Source organism: Grus americana, chromosome 2 (genome assembly GCF_028858705.1).
Source record: "Grus americana isolate bGruAme1 chromosome 2, bGruAme1.mat, whole genome shotgun sequence".
Taxonomy (NCBI): Eukaryota; Metazoa; Chordata; class Aves; order Gruiformes; family Gruidae; genus Grus; species Grus americana.
Window position 1 is genome coordinate 153823691 of NC_072853.1, and position 23468 is coordinate 153847158.

The 23468-nt window shown below is 38.4% G+C and overlaps 1 protein-coding gene across 16 annotated transcripts in view; it reads right to left on the minus strand.

Moving 5' to 3' along the window:
• Nucleotides 1-23468, minus strand: part of PARD3 (par-3 family cell polarity regulator) — a 459995-nt gene that overhangs the window by 149924 nt on the left and 286603 nt on the right. For 7 of the 16 annotated variants that reach the window (XM_054816601.1, XM_054816589.1, XM_054816594.1 and 4 more), the window contains 5 exons: nucleotides 20323-20473; nucleotides 12242-12431; nucleotides 7048-7199; nucleotides 6389-6421; nucleotides 5925-5969 (listed from right to left, as the gene is read on the minus strand). In XM_054816601.1, coding sequence (XP_054672576.1) covers nucleotides 5925-5969; nucleotides 6389-6421; nucleotides 7048-7199; nucleotides 12242-12431; nucleotides 20323-20473 — 571 coding nt within the window. The remainder of the gene's footprint in view (nucleotides 1-5924; nucleotides 5970-6388; nucleotides 6422-7047; nucleotides 7200-12241; nucleotides 12432-20322; nucleotides 20474-23468) is intronic. The other 9 variants (XM_054816596.1, XM_054816590.1, XM_054816587.1 and 6 more) reach the window with 5 other exon arrangements.

Genomic DNA, 23468 nt, shown 5'->3' on the forward strand with positions numbered 1-23468 from the left:
CTGACTTCTGGCTTCAAGGAACATGCTGTTTGCTTTTAATCAAGTTTTAAAAACTTGCATCAAATTGCTAACAATTTCATAATGAAATGCTCCTGACAAATATCAGTTGACTTGTTGGGATTTTGTGAAGTTGTTTAAAAATAATCTGTGGAAAGGACTCAATTAGTCAGGCAATACCAGTTATCCAGCTGGAAAAGAAACGCATTCCTGGCAGCCACCAGGCTGATGTTCGGGCAGCACTACAGCTGGGGCTGAGGGCAGCTCTTAGCGCTGCAGCATGTTCGGAGGTGCGCCAAGAAAGCCCCAGACAGGATTCTGCGAAAGCCTTTCCCCATCCGGACTTATCTTCTCGGGTTTGTGGACCACATGTCTAGCCTGTTTTTAGATACACACTCAAAGTGCAAATCAGCTGACAGCTGCACAATTAGATCTCATATTATTGTTAAAACTGGGACAGAGCCCTTGGGGGTAAAATACCCCAGTGCATTTAGTTGAAGTTATTTTATTCATAAATGCAGTATAGTCTTGGCCAGATTTGTGGCTGAAGAGAAAGATGAGGTAGGAGATCATCATCATCATCATCATCGCTACACTTCCTGAAGTTACGAGACTAGAACCCTCACCTATACTATGGAAACCCACTTTTTCTCTACCCAAAGGGAGCAGAACAGAGAAGGGCGTTGTGGCACCACAGCAGTCCCAGGTGGTGGGTTGTTACTCTGTTGATATCGATATCCTCATCTGACAGAGGCACAGCAAGATAAATTTCAAAGCCGGCCAGCACTGAGAGACAAAGCCAAGAACTGAACCCTCAGGAATACCCAACCAATGAACAACACATTGGTAAGCAAGGTCTGGCGTGAATAATGCGATAAAGAGAAATTATCTTTTTAAAGTATTTATCTCTGAATAATAGAAAGCTCTGGAGCTGATCCCTATTCTGGTAGATATTAGGAGTGAGAAGAGAAACAGTATCTGCCACAGTTCTTTAACAAAGGTACATGAATTTACCTTACATCGGGGAAAACTGCTACTACACTGCTAAACCCACCTTCTTCACTATTCACTAGTGGGTGGGGAGGAAGGGGGTTGCTGGACCTACAGAAGGGATGCAGAATAGCAGCATGGCCAGTCTTTCCCATGTTGTTTGCTAACCTGGTATGAGATGGAGCAAGGCAGCAACGCCTTCATTTTCCACTCAGCTATTAAAAGTCTGAGCAATTAAGTTAAACTGAAATCCCTCAGATCAAATAAATTCAAACAGCAGCTGTCAAACTATTCCCCTTCAGCTGCCCTACTGATAAGATGAACTTGTAAACAGAAACAAACCAAAAATCCTCTTTCACAGCTCTACACAACTCCTGCAGTTTGGCTCCCCCAGCGGTCTCGAGTCCTGCTGTTTGGACCCTCGGCCTGAAATAAGCCCACCCCAACAAATGAGAAATGTTATCTCGGTGAACTCACATCTCCTAGAAGAAGCCACCCTCACTCGCAGCCCGTACGTGCTGGAGGGCCGAGGGTCAGGAGGATGGCTGGGGGCACAGCGCAGCTGCTGGGGGGAACCAGCGCAGTCGGCTGGGATGAGGGGGGGTTGGTGGCTTCCCAGCTGTGCAAACAAACTGCAGCCCAGCTTCACCAAACTCCTGAACACGGGCTGAAGTCTAAGGCAAGTATTTTTACATAGCGCTCTCTCTACCAAGTAAAAGAACTCCAGTGTAGACAGTGTCCTATAAAAGTTCCCACTGTCTAGTGTGTGCCCAAACCTGCTATTCCTCCACCAGTGCCTGCAGTACACAAGAAATGAGATCTTGGGCTTTACTTTTCGAGATTGTGTTTTGTTAAAAACAGTCCATGAGACAGGAAAAATGAATGCAACATTTTGAAGGAAAAAAAGAGGAAACGGGACAATCATATATAAACCAGCTGTTTGACAGATTCAACTTCATATACAAAAGGAAAGGGTATCCTCTTACACGGGAACTTACTGTAAACTTCCTTATTCCAGATTCTGCTGTGCAACCTTGAAATGAAATGCTCATATATCTTTTCCTAATTACTGAGTGGCTCTTTTTGTAAACAGTAATTATAAAGAAGGCATTTATGTGCCCATTTATGTTCATAAAGGACATTAAAAAAAATTCCATTTCCTGCCACCCAATACAGATCTTTGCGAGAACTGTATTTATGTAAGTTGTGCTTTCCCAAAGGAAAAGCTAGATGGGATATGACCTAATGTTCCTTGAGTACTGTAAAACTAATAATGGATTACAGAAATGATAGAAATATTTATTGAACTTGGGTGGCCAGGAACACAAATGTGGACAGGTTGCAGAATTTGAAAGAGGGAAATGTCCTTTTGCAAGCAATTTAAGCATTGTGATCATAAAGCTATGTATATTTTAATACCTTCACTATCTTCTATGGCCACTTCATGGCAAGTCCACTATTTTCGAAATATATAGTTAAACCCGCCTGTAAATTGAGTGAGTTCAGAATTTATTACTAGAATTCACCAGCCAGAAAGTGAGTTGTTTACCCATAATCCAGTGAGAAACAGCAAACTTTCTTTAAAATGGATTCTGTTTAAAATTTATGAGTCACATCAAAACCTTGTTTTCTAAATACAAAAATGTCAGCATTTTCTTCCAGCCTTTACAGCGCTGGTGGTAATCATCAGAAATGTTATCTGCTCAGAATGAGTTCTACTTCTATTTTGACACCAGAATTTAAAGTAGAAAAAAAGAAGAGTAAAAGACACATCTACCTAAAGCATCTTTATATGACTGAGGGATGAAAGGGATTCTTTTATCATTTTTAAAATTCGAAGTTTATCAAAATTTTCCTTTCCAGCAATTTTCTTAACAAATATGCTTTGAGGTAGATTCATCCCTCCGTACCACAGCGGTCCTTCTACCGTGACTGCCACCATGCGCGCAGCCTCCCCGCATGCTCCGCTTCCAAGCTCAGCCACGCGGCTCTACTCTACGTGCCACGCACCCTTATCCATCTCCCGAGGGCTTTGGAACATGCTCAGACCAGCCCACCGAGCGCAGCCCCTGCCCACCACACGTGCATCACCAGTCCCTAGGGCCCCAGCTGGCCAGCCCCTGGGGACATCGGCCAAGCCGTGCTCTCCCGGCCATGCAACCACCTCTGCTCATGCATGACCGCGCTGGCAGTGTGCGCGTCTGCTCTCACGCGGCACAGACAGCCCCCACCGCGTAACTCCACAGCACGTACAGATCCAACGAGATGTTTAATAGGCATAGGTCACACGAAGCCTACGCGTTGCCCCCTGCTCCAAGCCCTTTGTTTCTCCCTTGTGCTGACGCTGTTTAACAACTCATTGTGCTTCCACCTCATGTTAAGTTTTTCTACAGCGCCACAAATCCGCTTGGGCAATTTGCAAATGCAAAAAGTATGGTGTCAAAGGGTATATGATGTTTCCTTCAGTGACTAATTTTAAAGGCTATAAAGTTTTCATCAGCACTTTCTTTCAAAGGATTTAGAATGACAATTTTGTTTTTTTCTGAAACATTTTTACTAACTCTCAGGTTAAATGCTACCAGCAACTGATGCCAAAACTTCCTTCGATTTGATTGAACCAGTTTTGCAGAGGCACAAAGTCTGCTTTCTAAACACTTTCTTAAAGGACATTAGCACTGAGTCTATTTATTTGCTAACATCTGCTCCGTTAGACTTGATAAATTCTGCTTCTAGTTCAATTCATAGACTAAAAGAGTAACATTTGGCTGGGGAGAGCAGGGAAGGAATAAAGCAAGCAACTGCATCAAAAATAGTTTAGTTTTGGTTCCATTTAATAAAAATGGAAAAGTTTATTTTAAAAGCACTGTGTAAAAATAAATAAATAAACAATTTGAAGAAATGTTCTTTGATTGTTTTTCTTTCTTTTTCATTTTCACAACGTGTACATGGAAAAATAACCACCTAGAACTATAGTATGACTGGGACCCAATAAATGAGCCATGCTCAATTGCTACTGAATATACTTCTAACCTCCAGGATGAACTGTAAACACTGCAAGGATTAGGCATTTCAAGTGAACTATAGAAAGAAAAATAATTAAAAATCTATTATAGTAACTAGGGCTGGTGAGTTCTACACTCTCCTTTTCAGCCAATACTATTAAGTCCAACCTTGACTGTAACAGCGTTTGTTTTTATTTTCTCTAAAGTAAATACATGTTGAAGTTTTCTGACTAGATTCTAGAGTTCATTAAAACATAGTTCACCACATATTTGAAGCTTTTTTTTTTTCTTAGAACCAGATGATTTTTAAGCCAAACTACAGTAAGTGGTTTGTTTAACAGCCACATCCATCTTCAGTAATGGGAGAAATCCAGTGTTTATATACAAAAACTGGTTAAAAGCACGCAAGATAAATAGAATAAAAGTACAGTAAAAGGTGTTTTTCCTTTTTTCCAGCCACTGAGCTTGCTGAGCACAAAATATGTAACTGCTTAGTCCAGATGGTTACGGTCATGCTCATTCACTCAAGTTGTCTCTTGACTTGTCTCTTTTTGGGAATTTAATCCAGGTGTTCCACACAGAGAAAAACTACACTCGATTAATACCACCCTCTATTGATACCGCCAAAACCACTATGCACTTTTAAAAACTAAGCATCATATTTTACTATAACACACAGGTTTTACGCCATTCTAATCACATCCCATTCAAAAAGGCAGGCTAATAAGAAAATGAAAAATAATTTACAATAATTTTGAGTTTGATCTGTAACTCCTTCTTATGTGAATAACGCTCAGGGGTGAAGGCAGTTCCTAAGCACTGATTCTTACCACAACCATTAACACAATCCATACATTCACACTCTGATGGCTTTAATCCTTCAAAACATTCATACATTTTAATTTTGTGTTCTCATTCTCAATTTGTAAAGCTGCAAGTCTGTGGCCTTATTCTGCAACATTTTAAGAGCTAGAAGTTTTAGCTGTTTAAGTAAAAATTACAGTTTTATCACTTGATTACTTACAGCTTTTCAATATTCCTACACATGCTGTAACGAGTGGTTAAACAGAGATGCAGTTGTGAATTATTAATTTTAAATTCTGTATGGAATGCCCTACTCCCCAAATCATGCTAAAATAAATAATATTTTCAGGTTACAAAGGTGAATTGTTCCTAATTAGAGCTAAGTAATGTTATGGTGTCCTCTGGATCCAGTCTAATTAAAATAGCATTCCAAAGGTCAAAAGCTAACTTATATTAATAAATCATAAAGGTACATAATTGCAGTTGGTGCATTATTTTAATTACTAATAAAAAATATGCTTTGAAAGCTATTTCTCATTATCATTGTGTGAAACATTACAATCGATGGCATGCGGAAAAGATTCTATTTACATATTCTTTTGTTCTGTTACGATGCTCGGGTTTCAGCCCCAAAGGCAAATCAACTTGCACTAATAATCTTCAACTCAACTCACAACATGTATCTGATGACCACTTAAGGCAAAGGTAGCAGTTTTCTAATTAAAATAATTATTTCCAAGCACTGTGTTAGCACTGTAATAGCCAAACATTCAACTCTTCTACATCATCTCTCTGTACATTAAGAGTTTGAAGCTAGGAGGAGATTTTCCAAGATTTTTTTTGAAAGGACAAAAAAATCTAAACAACTGTGAATATTTATGAGTTCAAAGTATAGAAACAGGTGTCTACGTATAGTCGCACGTATGACCTGGTTGAATATACTACCCTAGACACTTATCTCTATAGAGAATTTTCTTTTTCTGTACGACTTGATTATTCACAACAATAGAAAGCAGCCATGCAAGTACTGGAATATTCATGTTTTCATGCAATTTGACTGGCAGTTCTGTAATTGTGGTAAGCTGCTTTGACCAAGGTTTCTATAGCAACAGCCTTACTGTCAATTCTTACCTGTTTTCTGGTCATCCATTGTACTGAGCTTAGTCTCGTCAGCTACTGTTAAAAGGTAAATGTATAACGGTTAGCCCAGTTAGTGCCCATGCCCCACATGCATCCAACATTCCTTCTGTTTTGCATATTTTTTTTTCAAGTTAGGGGACCTTAGCAATGTCACACTTCATGCAAATAAACTGCAACAGTAAGCAAACATTCTGGGTAGAAATGGCAGCAAACTAGTAACCTTCATGCAATGTCAGTCATGTTCACATCACAGGCAGGTACAGTATGTTATTTACACGTTAGCACATCACAACTAGTCAAGACAAGTCAATACCACCAACCTTACTGTCCCCTGAGGAAGTTGGTGAATTAGGGATTGTAGTTAAGATATTCACAATTATTGTAAAGAAGCGAATTGTATTTCATTTTATTATTCTGAGTAGGGAATTTTGTGTGTTGAAACAATCGAAACTCACTGTTTAAGGTTACTAGGGTCTGCACTTCAGAATCTAAATTCAATGGCAGAAAAATAGATGAGCTTGTTAGCGATTACTTATTCTCACTTGTTTTATCAATTAAAATGATTATAGTCGATTGCCTGTCTTAGCAGCTGCTACTTTATAGGGCTTCTGATATAAACATTAAAACTTGGGTCTCAAACAGATGTCACACTAGCCCCATTTTCTAATTCTGAATGAACTCTTCAAAAAAAATACATCTTTAATATCTTAATCAAAATCCATCTACAAAATGAAAGACTATGAAGGATCTTTAAGGCTAATTGCATTATAATCATGAACTGAGAATAATCCTGTCTACCCAGAACCACAGCGTGGTAGTTTTATGCAGTTGTTCTATGTGGATCGGTAAATGCACTTTTCACCTCCATTTTAATAAATGTTTATGTATAACCATATATGCAGAGGGCTACAATATTTAAATGTATGGACATTTACAAGTGGTACAAACAATACACAGGCCACTTGGCCATTCACGTTAAGAATACTTTACTTCCCACCAGTAGACATTACGTGCAGTAGTACTGCACATAAACAATGTGTTTTGAATTACAAATCTATATACTTACAACATGAAAATCAGGTTCAAATAAAACAATTGAAAAAATATCACTCACTACCTAGATCCATGCTTTTGGATTTTCGTGTTTTAACAAACTCCAACTGACTGGCATCTGAAAATTGCTTTGTACGCTTTTCTGACATGCTCTGGCGTCCAAAACCCTCTCGCTGGAAGGCAAGCACTGGATCAACATCTGGACTAAGAGTGCTGTAGGAAGGGAAAAAAATCATGCAAACATTTATCAAGATCACGCAACCTTTCACTCTGCAGAGAAAAGCATTTATTTAGCACATGACTTCTACCAACGATAAAGTACACATTTTTAAATAAACCACTGCAAGTAGTCAGTTACACACACGATGGATTTGTTTTACTGCATCGAGCAATTCTAGTTAAAAAATATCAAGAATTTCACTTACGAGCTTTAATGAAAGATATACATATCTGGTGCACTATACATATACTGTGAGAATGTACAGCCCCAACACAGGAATAATTTGAGGGAGAATAAAACAGTTCCTTTTTCTTCGTGAGAAACAAATATATTCTGTTGATAGCAAATTATCAGATTTTTCTTCATCACAAAATGTTTTCAGTAAAGCCTAAACAGAACCTGTCCTGCCTGAAGCCCACAGAGCTTGTAACTTCTTCATTTAAAGACTTTGCATTAAAATTTCTCTCCATATGTGAAATTGCTTGTAAGTTTTTCACAGCATCTCCTGGTTTTAACCTGGCTGTGACGGACAAACATATTTTTACTCATTACTTCCCTACAGAGCAAGTATTTGCCACAACGGTTCCACCACTAAATCAAAAATGGGGTAACTGGGCTGAGTTTTGGTCTCTTCTGCAGGTTTCTTGCATGACCTCGGCTGAATGAGTCAGGTCTTCAGCGAGCAGTGATCGGCGGTTCACCATGCTTCATCAGAAGCATACTGAAGATGATAGATTTATTAATGTTGGTCAAATGTTGGCAGAATCATGAATGCGGGAATGCAGGCAAAATTCAGCGTGCAAGCTAAATTCCAGGCTCACAATGCATCACCATGGCCAAAAGACGTTCAAAACAAAACAAAACAAAAATTGCAAGATTGCTTATTGCTAATAAACAATATGAAAGAAAATGCACACAGAGATCTTCTGACTCCTGGAAAAGGGGAGAGTACTAAAAAGAACCTAAAGGCAAGCCCAGAGAATTTAGATATCTACTTCAGCTGGCACAAAAAAGAAATCAAAAGCATAAAATACTGAAAAAATAGTATTTTGCATGATTGTTATCTACCCTATAGGAAAAAAGATTGCTCAAAATCTCCCCTTTAATTGTTATTGTACATCAAAATAAAAAAAAAAAGCTAAATATTTTGTTACTGAGATCTCTAAATAGACTAAATGCCATCCAAAATACTGTATACATACATGTTACTGTTCAGTAATGTGTTTCAAAAGAATTATTTTTTACTTTAAAGGCTAACTATAACACATGCCTCATACCTAGAGAGAAACAGGCCAATAGTGAATTTCTGCAGAAACCAACTTATACTTTTAAATTCTGTAACATGCACATGTTTATGTCTGCCATGTACTATAATTTATAGAAGCATCTTTGATCAAGAAACACTTGGGTATTAGGCACAACAGTGAAGAGAGGTAAGGAAAAGTGTCCAGAGGCATCACGTAGTATGAAGGATGAAAATCGCTATCCGCATTACCAGGCAGCCTAGGAGAAATTCAGTCTGGTAGTGGCAGATTTACAAATAATAAGCTATGTGCGTGTGACAAGCATATAATACTTAAGCGAGAGTAGGATCAGAGCTTATACGAATAAAGTCAATGTCAAGTGCCTTTTGACTTTAATGTTTCTGGCTCAGGCTCATAATGTTTTACATTTAATTACTGCAACTATTTCAGAGATATCTGCACAATTTAGCACCGTTTGGAAGCATATGCTTACAAGCTCTGATGCATCAGAGCCCCAAGTCAAAAATAACTATTTAGTCCTCACATTCACTCCCACAAAATAGGGAAAAAATTATCTCCACATGATAGAAAGATAAAACAGACAAGGCCAATATAGACTTCTAGCATTTACAGCAGAGCAACACGTAGCTGAATAAGAACCCCCTAGGTCTGAAAACGTCCTCCGAGTGACTCAACTGAACTTACAGGGTTTCAACACCTTTCATAATCAGATCATAAATGACTTTCCCAAGGCCACACAGGAGTTTCTGGCTCACTGCTAGTCAGCCCTGTCTCTGAAGGCCAGAAAAATGTGGTTTTACTAAGTGAGAATTTTCTCTAGCAACATCTGTTAACATAGCTCACGTTAGTTAAAGATGACCGGCTTCATCTTGCCGAACAAAATGTATCCTGTGACGCTTTCTTCAAAAAGGGTCAGTTTCTGAAACTATTTGTTTTGGCTGTGTGCTCCTTTTTTCATATGAGCTTGTTTTGATCCATATATATAAAGCTTCTAAGAAAGTTGAATATCATTTTTATGTAAATACAGCATGCACTTATATATATTCAACTTGAAGTCCTAAGAACAGACTAAAACTCTAAAGTTAAATAAAACTCGAAAAGGGCGTCACAGGTCCCGGGGAGAGCTGTGGGGTCTGGACACTGCGTCAGCAGCCGGGAATTCTGGAGACTGGATCCCAGCGCCTCCACTGACACCACTTTTAGGGGCTTTCTCTCTGCTTCCCTTATCTGCTCTTATCACACCTCCCTTCCACACACACTTATTAGGGGGATTATTACTCCGTGTTTGCATAGTATCCTGCATACTAAAGGCGCTACTTAGCACCAAAAATTACTTTTCTCTGACATCACGACATCTATTACCTTTTTACAGTACAAATAGCTGAGTCCTATGTAGAGTCATCAGTTTTCACGTCCTGGTTTACTTCTATTATTAATGACCCATGAGCGTGGTTTAGTAATTAAGGCAGGAGCAGATCACAGGAGTTTGAATTCATGCACATTGCTTAAAAGTATTCAAAAGCCCCCGTGAAGATCCACAACTGGAAAAACCAATGAGCACAGAAAAGGAACTAATGCCCCTAAAAATGCCTCATTTTAATATTTTTCAACTACATTAATAAAAGACAGAAGGTGAATTTAGTGCAAGTCATTAAGCAATGCCAAATGTAATTTACTATATTCTAGCATACTTAACAAATAAGATTTCTGGAATGACAGCTGATCCTTAAAAGAATGTAACCGTCTTCTGACCCTCGATGTTATTAAAATTCCACTTATTAATCCTGTCTTATTGCCCCTTTGTTTTCATAACATTTTCATCAAGGATTAGGGAGATATTGTGAGGCTGGAAAAGCTTACATTTTCTTCTGTGATTCAGAACAGCTGCCATTCTTGTTTGGATAACCCTTCATCCATATTCTTAGTTTTACCCTTTGTGCCTTCCAGCAAAATCATACAATGCACCTTCGTTTTACAAGTCTTCCTTCATCCATTAGCAGCAGGAAATTAATGCAACAATCTAATTCTACTGCTGTTTACTTTTTTACAAATAGAATACATTAGATAGCAAGGCGCTGCACTGATCTACTTTTCTAAGTGCAATTGTATCTGAAGACCTTTACAATTTCTCATACACACGTTTAAAGGTTTTGAGCGTGATCAATTCCACAATAGCTAATCCCTATTTTCTTTACTGTTACTTTCATTTTCAAAGAAGTATATGAATAGCAAGATACGCTGCAGAAGTAAATGTAAAAGCATCTGCAGGTTTCAAATGGGCTCTTACTTTATGCCGTAGGTTTTTGCTCATATTCGGCTAAAAAAATTCCCTCAGCAATAAGCTATTATGTGCAGCCCTCAGTACTATTCTATTTAAATGTCTCAGATTTTTAGCTCTAAAAGCTTTTACAAAAGACAGATGGGCTTTTCAAGGGCCCAAATTACAGGTATGACTTGTCCAAAAGAAGAGTTGCAACATTTTTTTTAAAAAAAAAAAAAGTAAATGAGGATGAAAAAAATTACTTTTTTATACAATCGTTAAAATAGTACTTAAAATAAAGAACTCAATTCCTGGACATAAGATGAAATAAACTAATATAAAGCAGAGAAGAAGCTGACAGGTGCATATCAGCCGGCAGGTGCTATTGCTGTTTTATGAAGATATTGCTGACGCATTCGTAACAGGCTCAAGAAATAAGAAAATTCATATACTTCACACCATTTGTGGTAATTATCTAGCTTCAAAAAGTGGCAGTGTACAAGGGTGGGCTTTTATTTTGCTATTACTATAGATAATTACAGGACTTGCAAATTAAATCTTAGATCTGTATTAATTGTACTAACTAAGCAATGAACAGTATTTCTTTGCCAGGAACCTAAGCAAGTCAATAACGGAGCTCGATGCATTTCTTACTAAGACTCTTTAAGACTCTTACATTAAAATGTATAAAAGTAATTAAAGAGTCAACCTAAGATTCACAGAAATTATTTTTACTATAGATTAAACAGGTGAAATAAAGTTACGTTCCATGGTTTTAAATGTGGAACTATTACTTTCCGTATTTCTAAATGTAGAACTATTACAGTACACGGCCTTTGCATGTTACAAATCATATATTGAGATGAAAGGTATTTCTTCATGCATAATAAAGAAAACTTAACTAGTTCTTGTTGCACAAGCATTAACAGTAAGGCAAAACAAAGAGCTGCCTTGACTTCTAAGCAGATTTTAAAATTACTGTACATTATTAGGAAAATCAAGAAAGTATACGGAAGTATTGAAAGGCTCCTAGATAGAGAGTGGAATATAAAAATAAAATCTTTGTTTTACAGACTTAGAAATATTTACAGTGAGGTTTATAAATTAAAATTTCCCATTGGAATTATTCTTTCACCTTTCATAAACTCAAGTGTTTAAATTTTGCAGGTTTTTTTATAAAAGCTAGCTCAGTTGGCAACTAAATTACTATTAAATCCTCAAATTAACACAGCTATATATTGATTTGGTCTTAATAACAATTAGCAATATTTCCACAAATGTCCTTTGACAGAGCACAAAACTGCAACCAAAAGTAGAAAGTCTAACAAATTTTCCATACAAACTTCCTTCCTGAAACAGGGACAATTACCAGTTTGAAAAATCGTGAAATCTAAATGTGATGGGGAAAAAAAATAGATTAATATTAGCAGTGGCCAAAAATGAAACTGAAGGAAAAGACATAACTGCAGTCATCCCTTCCTTCCTTCCTTCCACTAAACCATGCTCTTACCAGTCTGTTGACTCATTAATTGCAGCTTTAGCCCATCCACCAGCATCAACAGTGCCAAACCCAACATCATCGTGGGAACTGGATGACGACTGGTCAGAGAGATGAGGAGGGAGGACCGACAGCCTGTCATCTTCAATGATGACAGTGTCATCCTGGGGCATGTTCACCGTTGGAGACAGCTGATATTTACCTGAACAATGAAAGGGAGAAAAAACCCAAAAACTAAATAATGGCAGAGTGCGCCTCAAATAATATATAACCAGAGCTGATAAAATGTCATGTCAAACTGCAATCCTCCTGATAAGAATGATACAACACAGATAATAAAATTAACTATGTCTCACTTTATACACATCTTCCTATGTAAAGGTCTGAAAAGTAATATACACCAGTTGTACCTGAGGCCTACTGCAAGATCATCACAGAATCACAGAAGGGTTGAGGTTGGAAGGGACCTCTCATCGGGTCCAGGCCCTCCCTGCTCAAGCAAAGACACCTACAGCCAGTTGCCCAGGACCCTGACCAAATGGCTTTTGAATATTTCTACTCTAACATCTCCCTGGACAACCTGTGCCAGTGCTTAGTCACCCTCACAGTGAAAAAGTGTTTCCTGATGTTCAGGGGGAACCTCCTGTGTTCCCGTCTGCGTCCATTGTCTCTTGTCCTGTCAACAGGAACCACTGAAAGGCACCTGTCCCAGAAGACGGTATCTTCTCTGGCATCAAATCATTTGGCACAAATGAGGAACGAGTTCAACAGGGACTAACAGAGCTCGTCACTCCTCCTGATCAATCTTGCCTTCATGAAATATGAAACTTGTTGCTTTGCCATTGGGAACTGGGAACCCTTTAATAATGCCTCCACAAAGGTAAGAATTGCAAAAGGTGATGAGAACTCAGAGCTAAACATAATTCCAAATTTTCATTCTCTCCTTTAAAAAATGATCTGGAGGCACACATGCAAAATTTGAAAAAAAAAAATACCTAATTCTATTACTACCAAATTCAAATAAGTTTTAACACTGTTTTTAAAATGCTTTAACTGGATCCATCACATAAACAAAAGAGACATAATAAAGACTCAACATTATTCTTTGTTTGGTAACACACTTCACTGGGTTAATTTGTAAGAGTAGCAGTTAAAAGCTGATATTTAGAGGATTCTTACAAACTAGTAAAACACCATTTTCAAGTAAAAAACCAGTTGTAATGTGCACATAAATATTATAAATCCACTACCTCTGCTGCTTTTATAGGGATAAATATATACACATATTTTCCAGTAATCATTTCAGTGCATAAGATTGTATAACAATTTTCAAACTGCTATATAAAAAGCGGAAGCAGCTTTTAAACCTATAGAAAACTTTATGCCACCAAAACAGACTAAAAAGCTATAAAGAATATCAGAAGGAATATTTTAATTGCAATGCTTTGTAACATAACTACGGTTTAAACTGAATAAATCTGCTTTTCAGGATACATACATGAGATACAGAGCTGGGAGGATGTGGGTTATATAATATTATTTGGACAACAGTGGAAATACAGAATTATCCTCATTTAAAATTTTAACTTGGAATAAACAGAGGTTATATCAGTATCTAGAAACACTAAGCTAAAACTTGTTCTAACGAAAGGAAAGATTTGTAAATCTGGATGAAAATTATTTAGTTATCTGAGGCAATGGCTAATTTATCAAGTGTGATTCTTTCATATTAGCTGCACATAATTTTTTTATGTGATAGAATATCTTTGAAAATATTTTTTCCTCCTGGACATTGATGCTCAACTTAAAAAGATCAGTCATTTAAAATGTTTAGTCCTTACTCTCACTACGCACGACGTTATTTCTAATGAATGATCATGACATTACATGGATTTTATTCCTGGAAACATATTATCTTACTAAAACAATTAGTAAAATTGTCACATCTCATAAGAAGAAAAGCACTAGCTTAATGAACTGTTAATCTAACAAGAAACTGTAAATGATTCTAAAACTATGATGCACCGCAGTAATAACACATACCAAAACTTGTATTTCCATAACATACATTGCTTCTATGGACACATCAAATATTTTCACACTTTATTTTTCCCACAGATACGGAAAAATTGTGTAGAATTAGGGGACAAGAATTTTTCTCTCTCTTCTGGTAAGGTTTCAGTTACCATCTCTACCTTTGCATGCCATTATTAAAACCAACAAACAAACAAAGCCTTATGTGAAAAAAGCTAGCTAACGTCATTGCTGCACTAGATAATACATTTTGTGTAGCTTTCCAACTGGCTTCAGAAGAGACCACTGAAGAAGGCTGACGAAGTGGCTGGAAGAAAAAGGTACTGCATGGTGAACATCTCACCACTGTCAAACTGAAATGAATGTGTTCAGTTTGCATAACAGCTGATTCTTTGCCCAGCAATAGCTTCTTTGATGGACAGGTTAATGTTTAGCCTGGTAATGTACTTCTTTCTAAACATAATGCCTACAAGACTGTTAACTCTGTAGTTAATAATGTCTCCAAAGAATTGATTGTGAAAAGGTATAACCTTATGGCATTCGGCAGATTGAACTTCCCATTTGAGAGGCTACAGTAATTCAGTAACATTTTTAACTTTTCACTACCCTTTATATCTGACAAGGGTGAAGACTGACATTTTAATAGTTGCTTTGGAATTTTAAGGAGAAAACCCATCTGACATGCGTATGCTTTTCATTGCAGATGAAGCTAAAAACAGGTGAAAGGCTTCACCTTCAGCAGACGGTTAGACAGACCTCAGCAATGGACTCAATACCTCCTTTGTAGAGAACTCAGCTGAAATGGACAGAAAATACCCTTGGAGAAAGCAACTCTGGAAATGTTGTGAGAAACATTACAAGGAAACATCAAAGAAATTTCAAACCTAGTAATCATTAGTATATTTGACTGATCTACAAATCTGAGACGTTGCTCAAGCTGTCTACAAACCTCTCCAAGACAATAATTTTCCCTCGGGCTAGAAAAGTGCTATAAAATTTAGACTCTGAATATACTTCAAGTCCACTTTTGCATATATTAATTCAACTGCAGCTAGTAAATCTATAATAATATGTAGTATTTTGGACGGTGTAACAAGGAAGGGAAAACATTCTCCCTTTCAAGTGTGTCTCATCTCAGGACAATGAGGCTCAAATTTCTTGAGCAAGATACCAATCTAAACAAGCATAGCCTGAGGACCATACCAAAATATGGGCTAAGAAGCGTTCCCATCTGCCTGTGCAGAAAAAGAACTCTCAGAGCTCCAGTACCAAATGGCTGGTCTCCAAGTCTATGAGGACCTTCAGCTTAGAAGAAAAAATATGCCAAACAGCAACATTTCAAACCTATAATAGTATAGACCTAGAACAGACCAGAAAATAGTTTGGACCCAAATTCAACCACCAACATAAAGTGCTCCAAAAAACCCATGAGCATATACAGTACACAAAATAAACAACAGGCTTACTCATGAAGAACCCAACAACTCCAGGTGCTTTTAAATCTTGAAAATCCCTGAAGTTTGGTTAATCTGTTTGCTGTAATAATTTGGCTCCCATACTACACTGCATTCTTGTGGTACTGTATCTGGCCTGGTTCTTGTGCTTTTGCTCTGGCTTTCTATTTAAACAAAGGTCGAAGAAATCTGTTGAACACCCTTATGATATGTTCAAAACCAGGTATTACTTTATGGGTGACTCTCATGGGCATTTTGATATTGTGGGATTCAGACCAATGGGAAACTTCAAGCCTCTTTCACAAGTAGGGGGCCTTTTGTGCTCTGACATGGCAAGGGATTCCTAACCGGCCTGACCAAGAAATCAGCAACAGCTACTGTGATGAACAGTGAAGTATTAACTAAAGTAACAGAGTAATAAATAATAGAAATAATAATAAAAGAAAACAGCGTTGTAGATGATAATAATAGTGATGAGACTTCCTACAGGAGGGATACAGAGAATTGTGCAGTGAGAAATGAGAATTTCCCCAGATCTTCATTTATTTATTTTTCACTAACAGCATATTTGCCCCCAGCATTATACTGAGCTTTGGCAAAACCTCCCATAGATACCCACATCATCTAATTTTCCAAGCTAAATAGAGGTGGGATTGGGAATACATGTGTGGGGAACATCTAAGGACAAAAATGTCTCCACTATATCCAGGCTTTGGATCTCAAGAGAGTGCTCAGATCTGTCAAGACTATTGCAGCAGACCACCACGTTCTGATGAGATTCCTGGCCAGGGAATTGCATTCTGCTTGTAGAGGGTGATTTTCATTTCATTGACACACACATTCTACATCTCTAGCTAATTTTTTTTCAGTAGTGCTTCCTCCTGATTCCATCCTTAAGATAGCAATTATTTATGTAGAGAACAAAGTATTTCCAGTTGTGTAGGAACTATCAAATTTTATGAAGTTCTGGGGGATCCTTCAGGATGAAAAGCAGATTCAGTGCAAGTTATTGTTATTCTGTGTACCCCCTGATAAATAACTTCTGTTTAGTCACCGTTAGCAACAAAACCCACCGTGTTCATAAAAAAAATATCAGCAACTAGAAGAAAGAGACGAAAGAGGAATTTGTACTAAGCTGTTTGTTGAATAAGAATAACTTATATAGACAGCAGCTATGTATTTGCGTATTGCAAAACTCAGGAGATAATGGATGACATACAAAGATGTTGTATCTGAAGAAGAGACTTGAATTTTTAATCATAGAGTCAAGGATATCAGCATAACACAGTTGTTATTTTGAATGTACTAACAACATGCAACCTGAAAATACTAAAAATAAATAAACATAAGGCTTTACTATAGCCATCTAATTCTTAGAAGACCCAATATGTATAAATAAAAAAACTCGTCAAAACAAAAATATCATTCCCTGAATACAGAAAGTGATATCTCCTCTCCATCAGAAATTTTCAGTGAAATATTATCAAGTGAAAAAGCATAAGAAAATCTATAATAGCAATAATCATCTAGAAAAGTAGATCAACATAAGAATCACCAGAAACATGAAAAGATTTGTGTAGCCTTTTTGCAGTAAGCAAACATTATTTTACATAATTTAAATCACGTTCTAAAATTGGTATTTTATTCCCACTCCCACAGCAAGGCTCTAACAACCAGTTCTTGCTGTGAGTTATGGATTGAAAGAGCAAGGAAATTGTCTTAAATACCTTTTCTGAAAATGACATTAGATATATTTAACAAAATTATCTTAAAAGTTTTGTTCCAACTTTAAACAATGACGGAGAAGAGAAGGTATTTTCCAGATCCTGAGATTATCACTTTTGAATAATCTAACTTAGGAAGGAAGAAAACACAAAATCCATCAATTTTATCCAAAAGCAAAAGAAGCAGAAAGACCTGCTCCTTCACACATGAAATCAAACTGTGACCTCCTCACCACAAGGGACCGAGAGTACTAAAAGTTTACGTAGTTAAATCCATTGAGGGGTAAATAAAAAGAGATCAGGTGATTCAGGGAGCCCATAAGTCAGAGGGCTCCTCCGTATGGGGAGAACACTGAAGGGAATCTGCACTGCGCAAAGCAGTCCTTCTGGCTTCTCTGCATGGTCAGGACCGGCACAGGGAGGTTCAGACCTCCAGTCTTCCTCAAGACTATTCTTAGGACTAATCCTTGCCTTTAGGCCAATTTTCAAGAGAGGAGGAAAACTTTGGAAGAGTCATGTAACATCACATATACATTCTCAGGAAAATAAAACAAAGAAGTTCTGAGTTTTTTCTCATTATCAATGTTAATTGGACAGGAAGTCCGCTGCATGATAAACGACTGAATCTTAGAAACTTTAGCTACTCTGACACAAGCGACTGTACCTATGTTTGCCAACAGGTACCAGTACTTCTCTGTTGTGCAGCACTGCAAGAAAGCACGCAAGCAATAATATCACAAAAGATGGTAAACACTGCAATTTTAACAGCATGGTACTGATCCACTCAGAAAAAACAGCATATCGGAAAACTGACTGCTACCTAAAAATTGCGTTTAAACATGACAGCTCGGTGAAGCTGCCGTGACTGCAGAAGGGAATGACCCAGTCCTGGCAAGACCAGTTTTCAGTTACGCTGGACTAGATCACATTTACTATGAGGTTCAGGCACAATTTGATTTTCCGTGTGCTTCCAACTAAAACACCAACGGATTTAAGTAACAACCAACCAATTTTCTAATAGTTCCTGGTTTCTGAAAACAATACAGAAAAATGAAGATTAAAAGGAAATCAAAACATCAACTTCAGGTTATAAAACACAAATGCAGGGTGGATTATTTTTTTTTCCCTATGTTTACGTTGCAGAGGTATCCAAAAGCATTAGATTTTAAGAGCTTTGGAAAGGTTTTTGGTCTTTTGTTGAAACTCAGTTATTGGCTACAGCTAAAGGGATGATACCAGACTGATGAAGCGCTAGGTCGATTTGGCATGGCGAGTCCTGCGTTCCTTTGATGTGGAAGTAAACTGCCCTGCTGACACACAGGCACTCAGACACTCTCAGGGTTTTTTCTCCCATCACTGGACAAGGTGTTTAAGTGATAACTCGTTAACGCTTATATGAGCTCTACGTGTAAATCCTCTGCAACACTGATGGAAAAAGCAGAAGGTAGCGCTTTGCAAATGTTTTATCTAAAGCCCTGACACCGCAACAACTAGCCTTTTCAATGGCAGAGTAGTGCTAAAGACTTTAAATGATTTTATCAGTCCTTAAATTTTTCAACAAATAGTTTGGTTTTTTTTAAATTGTTCTCTTTAAAAGCATATAACTTTGGTTGAAAAGGTTTCATGCTCCTTGATTCTCAGGTATACAATTTTTCTTCTGAGTTGTATGAAATGTAATGCGATAGAACAGAGTATGATTTATTTCTTCTTACTGTTGTCCAAATGTAGAAAAAAAGAAAAAGTCTTAACTCATGAAATAAATAGCAATTTTGTGGATTTTCAGAGAGCTTAACAACAGTATTATTCTGCTACTACAAAGAAAAAGCAAACCTCAAAATACAAAAATAAAAAAAATACAAAAAAAACCCCCAAAACAAACAAACAAAAAAAATAGAGTTAAATATATATATATACACACAAGCTGTTGATTAGAAAAAGCTTAAGTGGTAGACTTGCATTTTCTAGGGCTGAAAATCAGTCTCAAGGAATTAAAAACTAAGTTCAGCCTTGCTTTATATCAAGTTTATAGCAGGATCTTGTAATATAGCCTGTGTGTGTCAAGCACACTAAAAAAAGTCCCAGATTTAATAATGGCCATGTCTTATGTTTAAAACTTGCCACTCAAGTAAGCAATTGTCGCGTCTTCTGTCAGGTGCTATTTTCATCAAGCTGCTTTTTGTGTTTAAATTTGAAATTCCTTTCAAACTAATCCCATCCTAGTCAGTAAATCTGACCACTCCTGTGGCAAGGCAAATCTTTATTACCTAGCTCTGTGCATCGGAAGCTGAATTGCTGCAGAGCAACCGCTAATAACCTCATTATCCACTGGGGCCATGCAGATGGTATGGCACAGAATCTACACAAGGGATGCTTAAAATTAGTTATGAGGTTTTAAAATTGGTGTCCTGCAAAGCAAAAATTCAAACAAATTAATGAAATGCCCTAATAAGCATAAATGGATGCAAGTTTGCCTTATTTATTTTTGTACTTAATATGACTGAAACAGAGAAGAAATGCTGAAATTAATTCTAAATTCCCATGAGTCACTGACTTTCATGTGAATGAAGACTCAACACGGAGATTAGACCTACCAATAATTTCTTGTCCCAGATCAGAGACTGAAAAACCACATTAAATGCATTTGTTATTTGTTCTACTACCTGCCACGGGATACAAAATTCATTTTATAATTCCATTTACCAACTTTCTTTGTCACATTAACTATCCAGAAGGCTTGCGTGGAACAATTTTAAGGCACGTTGTAAGCTGCTCAGTGCAACCTCCATGTTCCTCGATTTCCACGTAACACATTAATCACCCTCCGATGAATCACAGAGAGGAATAAAAACACGCCCCGATTAGCAGGGCTGATTTGACTCACCCATTATCCTACTGAGCGCTGCGTTCCTCGTGGGCGACTCGCTGAGACCCTCGATCCCACCGTAGAGGGAGTGGGAAATCCTCCGCTCCCGGTCGTCCATCAGAGTCTCTATGGGCAGCTCTGGCCCAGAGGGGCTCCCAGGTGACTCCAGCTGCACAGAAAGAGGAAAATTAGCGCCCAGGGTCCTTTTAGCAGCATGGGGGAACTGTAACAACTTGCCTAAGGCCCAGACCTGTCTGGGCACCAAACGAGCTAGAACTTCTCACCCTGAACAAATATAATTTGCAATGACAGCTCTGCTTAATGACCAACTTTCTAAGCCACTTTACACTGCACATCCCATGGCGCCCTGTCAAATTTCAAACCCTTCAGGAGAAAATTGGTGGAAAAAAAAAACCCATTGCATTTTGGTGTCTCTTTGTTGGATAATTTCTTAAACAGGCAGTTTTGGCTTTTTTCAACAGTATTGGGCAGACAGCTGGGCCATTGTTCCCACACTGACAGCCTGTCAGAACAAGGCTCCTGTCAGGAGCACGAAGCAGGAACTCCATTTGGAATTGGGCTGCTGGCACTTTTTGAAGTGGTGCAATTTGCTTTCAAATGTAATCATCATGGAAACCCCCAGGAAACCCCACCACACATATTAGTAACCAATACGCAAACACTCAAACATTTTGTAGTTAGGAGGGAAAGGAAAAAAAGAAGTTGGGCTTCACATGAACTTCTATTTTCATTTTTTTTCTGCTTATTATGAGTTCTTTGCTCTGCCTTTCCTGGTCACAGGATACAGAGACCTCATGTGCTTCCTTCCATCTGGAAGCTTCCCTGATCCCTGGCACCGCTGCAGCATCCCGGCAGAGCCACAAAGCCCAGAACTGGCAAAACCCGAGGTGCCCCAGCCCTGACCCTCCGGACCTGCCCATCCCTGCCCTCCATGATTCCAGGCAGACCTCCCCGGGGCATTTTGAGGCAGATGGAGTAGATGGAGAAGATGGAGATGGGCTGCTTGGCCACATGCACAGGAGAGAATACTGTGTGGACGGTCGCCTCCCTGCCCCAGCTGCCCTCCGTCAGAAGGCTCCTCTGAGCGACTTCCCAGCTCAGCCTTTGTTTGCTGAACCTGCTCCTCCCCTGTTCTCCTGCACATGCCTCTCAGATTTTTTGAACAGAGAGAAAAAAGTCGAGTTTTCCTCAGTGAGCCCCAGAGAATCAGAGCTCAGTGGAAAGCAGCGTCCGTGCAAGGCAAAGAAAGAAAACAATCTGGTATCATCTCACTGGGTTTAGCCACCCAGTTAGCCACGGGCAGCTCCGCTGCCAACGCAGCCCAGGGAGTGACGAGAACGAGCGCCTGTGCGCTCACCAGTCAGTTCGGATGCCCAATTTGTCAGCACCCAGTCACTCAGTGCAGAGACAAGAGACTCCCCACACCTCACCCAGCGCTCGCACCATCCAGCCTGCCTGCCCCTAAGGCGCTCGCTTCACCAGAGCTCCAGCACGCTGCTGGTACTCGGTAATGCTTCCAAGGGAGCTTCGCTGAGACCACTGAACCAATTCACCTAACCAGCATGAACTAAATCCAGATCTATTAAAAAAATAAACAAATATTTAAAAATAGATGCATTTTGCAGGGTAATCATACGAACTCACACATCAAAGCATTAGCTGTTCTCACCAACATGCCTCTTCATATCGAAGTGCACAGTTAAATCTCAAGAACAATGTCCTTACACAAATCCCAGAGCATGTATTTTATATGTATTGAAATACAGCAGGGACCAGACACGGTAAGATACTGAGCATGCTGCAAACTCTTTGAAGCCACTGGGAACCAGGAATGCTTATTCCAAGGACTGGCCTCTAAACGAGCACAAAAGGAATAGTTCATAGTTTCAGGAATTACAATAACAAGCAACATGTTGGTTGGTTGGTTTTACTTCTTTAGACATCTGCCCATTATTAATCACTCCACCCTCAATCCTCAGATGACTAAGAAATGTACGCTACGAAAGATTTGAAAAAATCTGCTTCAAGGGCTACAAAGCACTCGGCCACAGTCTCCACAGCAAGGGCTCTGAAGTCAGCCCGATGGACTAATGACTTCTGACACTCGGGTGCTGGTGTAACGCCCGTACACGGAAGGGTGGAGGTTTGCAAAACACCGCATTGCAAAGTCGAGGACACCACGATCGGGAGGTCGCAGAGTCTGAAAAATTATTATTTCTGTTCAAAGCCATCATCTGTTTAATATAAATGAGATATTTAATGAAGTTCCAAATTGTAGACTTATCTCTCCCAGTTTGATAAGCACTGGGGAGATTTACTGCATCGGAGGGTCAACACAATTACAATTGGAGGCACGTCAAGCTGCAGGAGAATAATAAACTTGCAGCGCAAGTGAATTAGACTCAATAAGGTTTAAATTGTGAAATGAGGATTTGTTTTATTAGTTTTTTTAAATTGCAGATTACAACTGACAGCTTTACTGAAAAGTAAATTAAACAATATTTGTAGCCTCTGTTATAAGGGAATCTAAGACAAATTCAAAAAGAATAGAAATGTTAAATTCTGAAACACTGAAAGAAAAAAAAGCACAGCAACATTACACTACTTGAGAGCTTAAACTTGCATGAGAAAGGCATTAAATGATGAACTAACCTTTATTTCACTGCCTTTAAATAAGGTGTGAAAATATCAAAGTGCTTTGGGATTTATTCTCCCAGTGCTATATTGATGACTTTATGTAACAAGTGTCCAGCTTTTAGTGAGCCATATCGCACAGTCCTTCTTCATGTGACAACCCATCAACTTGCAAACTCATTTGTAGGAAGGTCTCAAGAGATTTTCAGAAAGATACTGACAAGAAGAAAGCTCTGAATCAGAGAAATACATAGAAATTCACTCCTGGTAATGCAGTAAAGTACAGGGTAAATAAAAGAGATGCAGAAGCGTTGTGTTTAGATGGCCGTGTTTTGTAAAGTAAATCACGTATTCTATCATTTTCATGGGGAAAACTTTTTCCATTTCTAATTAGCATCTCAAAAGATGGGTTTAAACAAAGGCATTGACAGCCAGCTACACAAATATTGTACAAAAGATACAATGCCTTTTATAAAGTAGCAAAAATTAGACAGGAATTACACAACTGG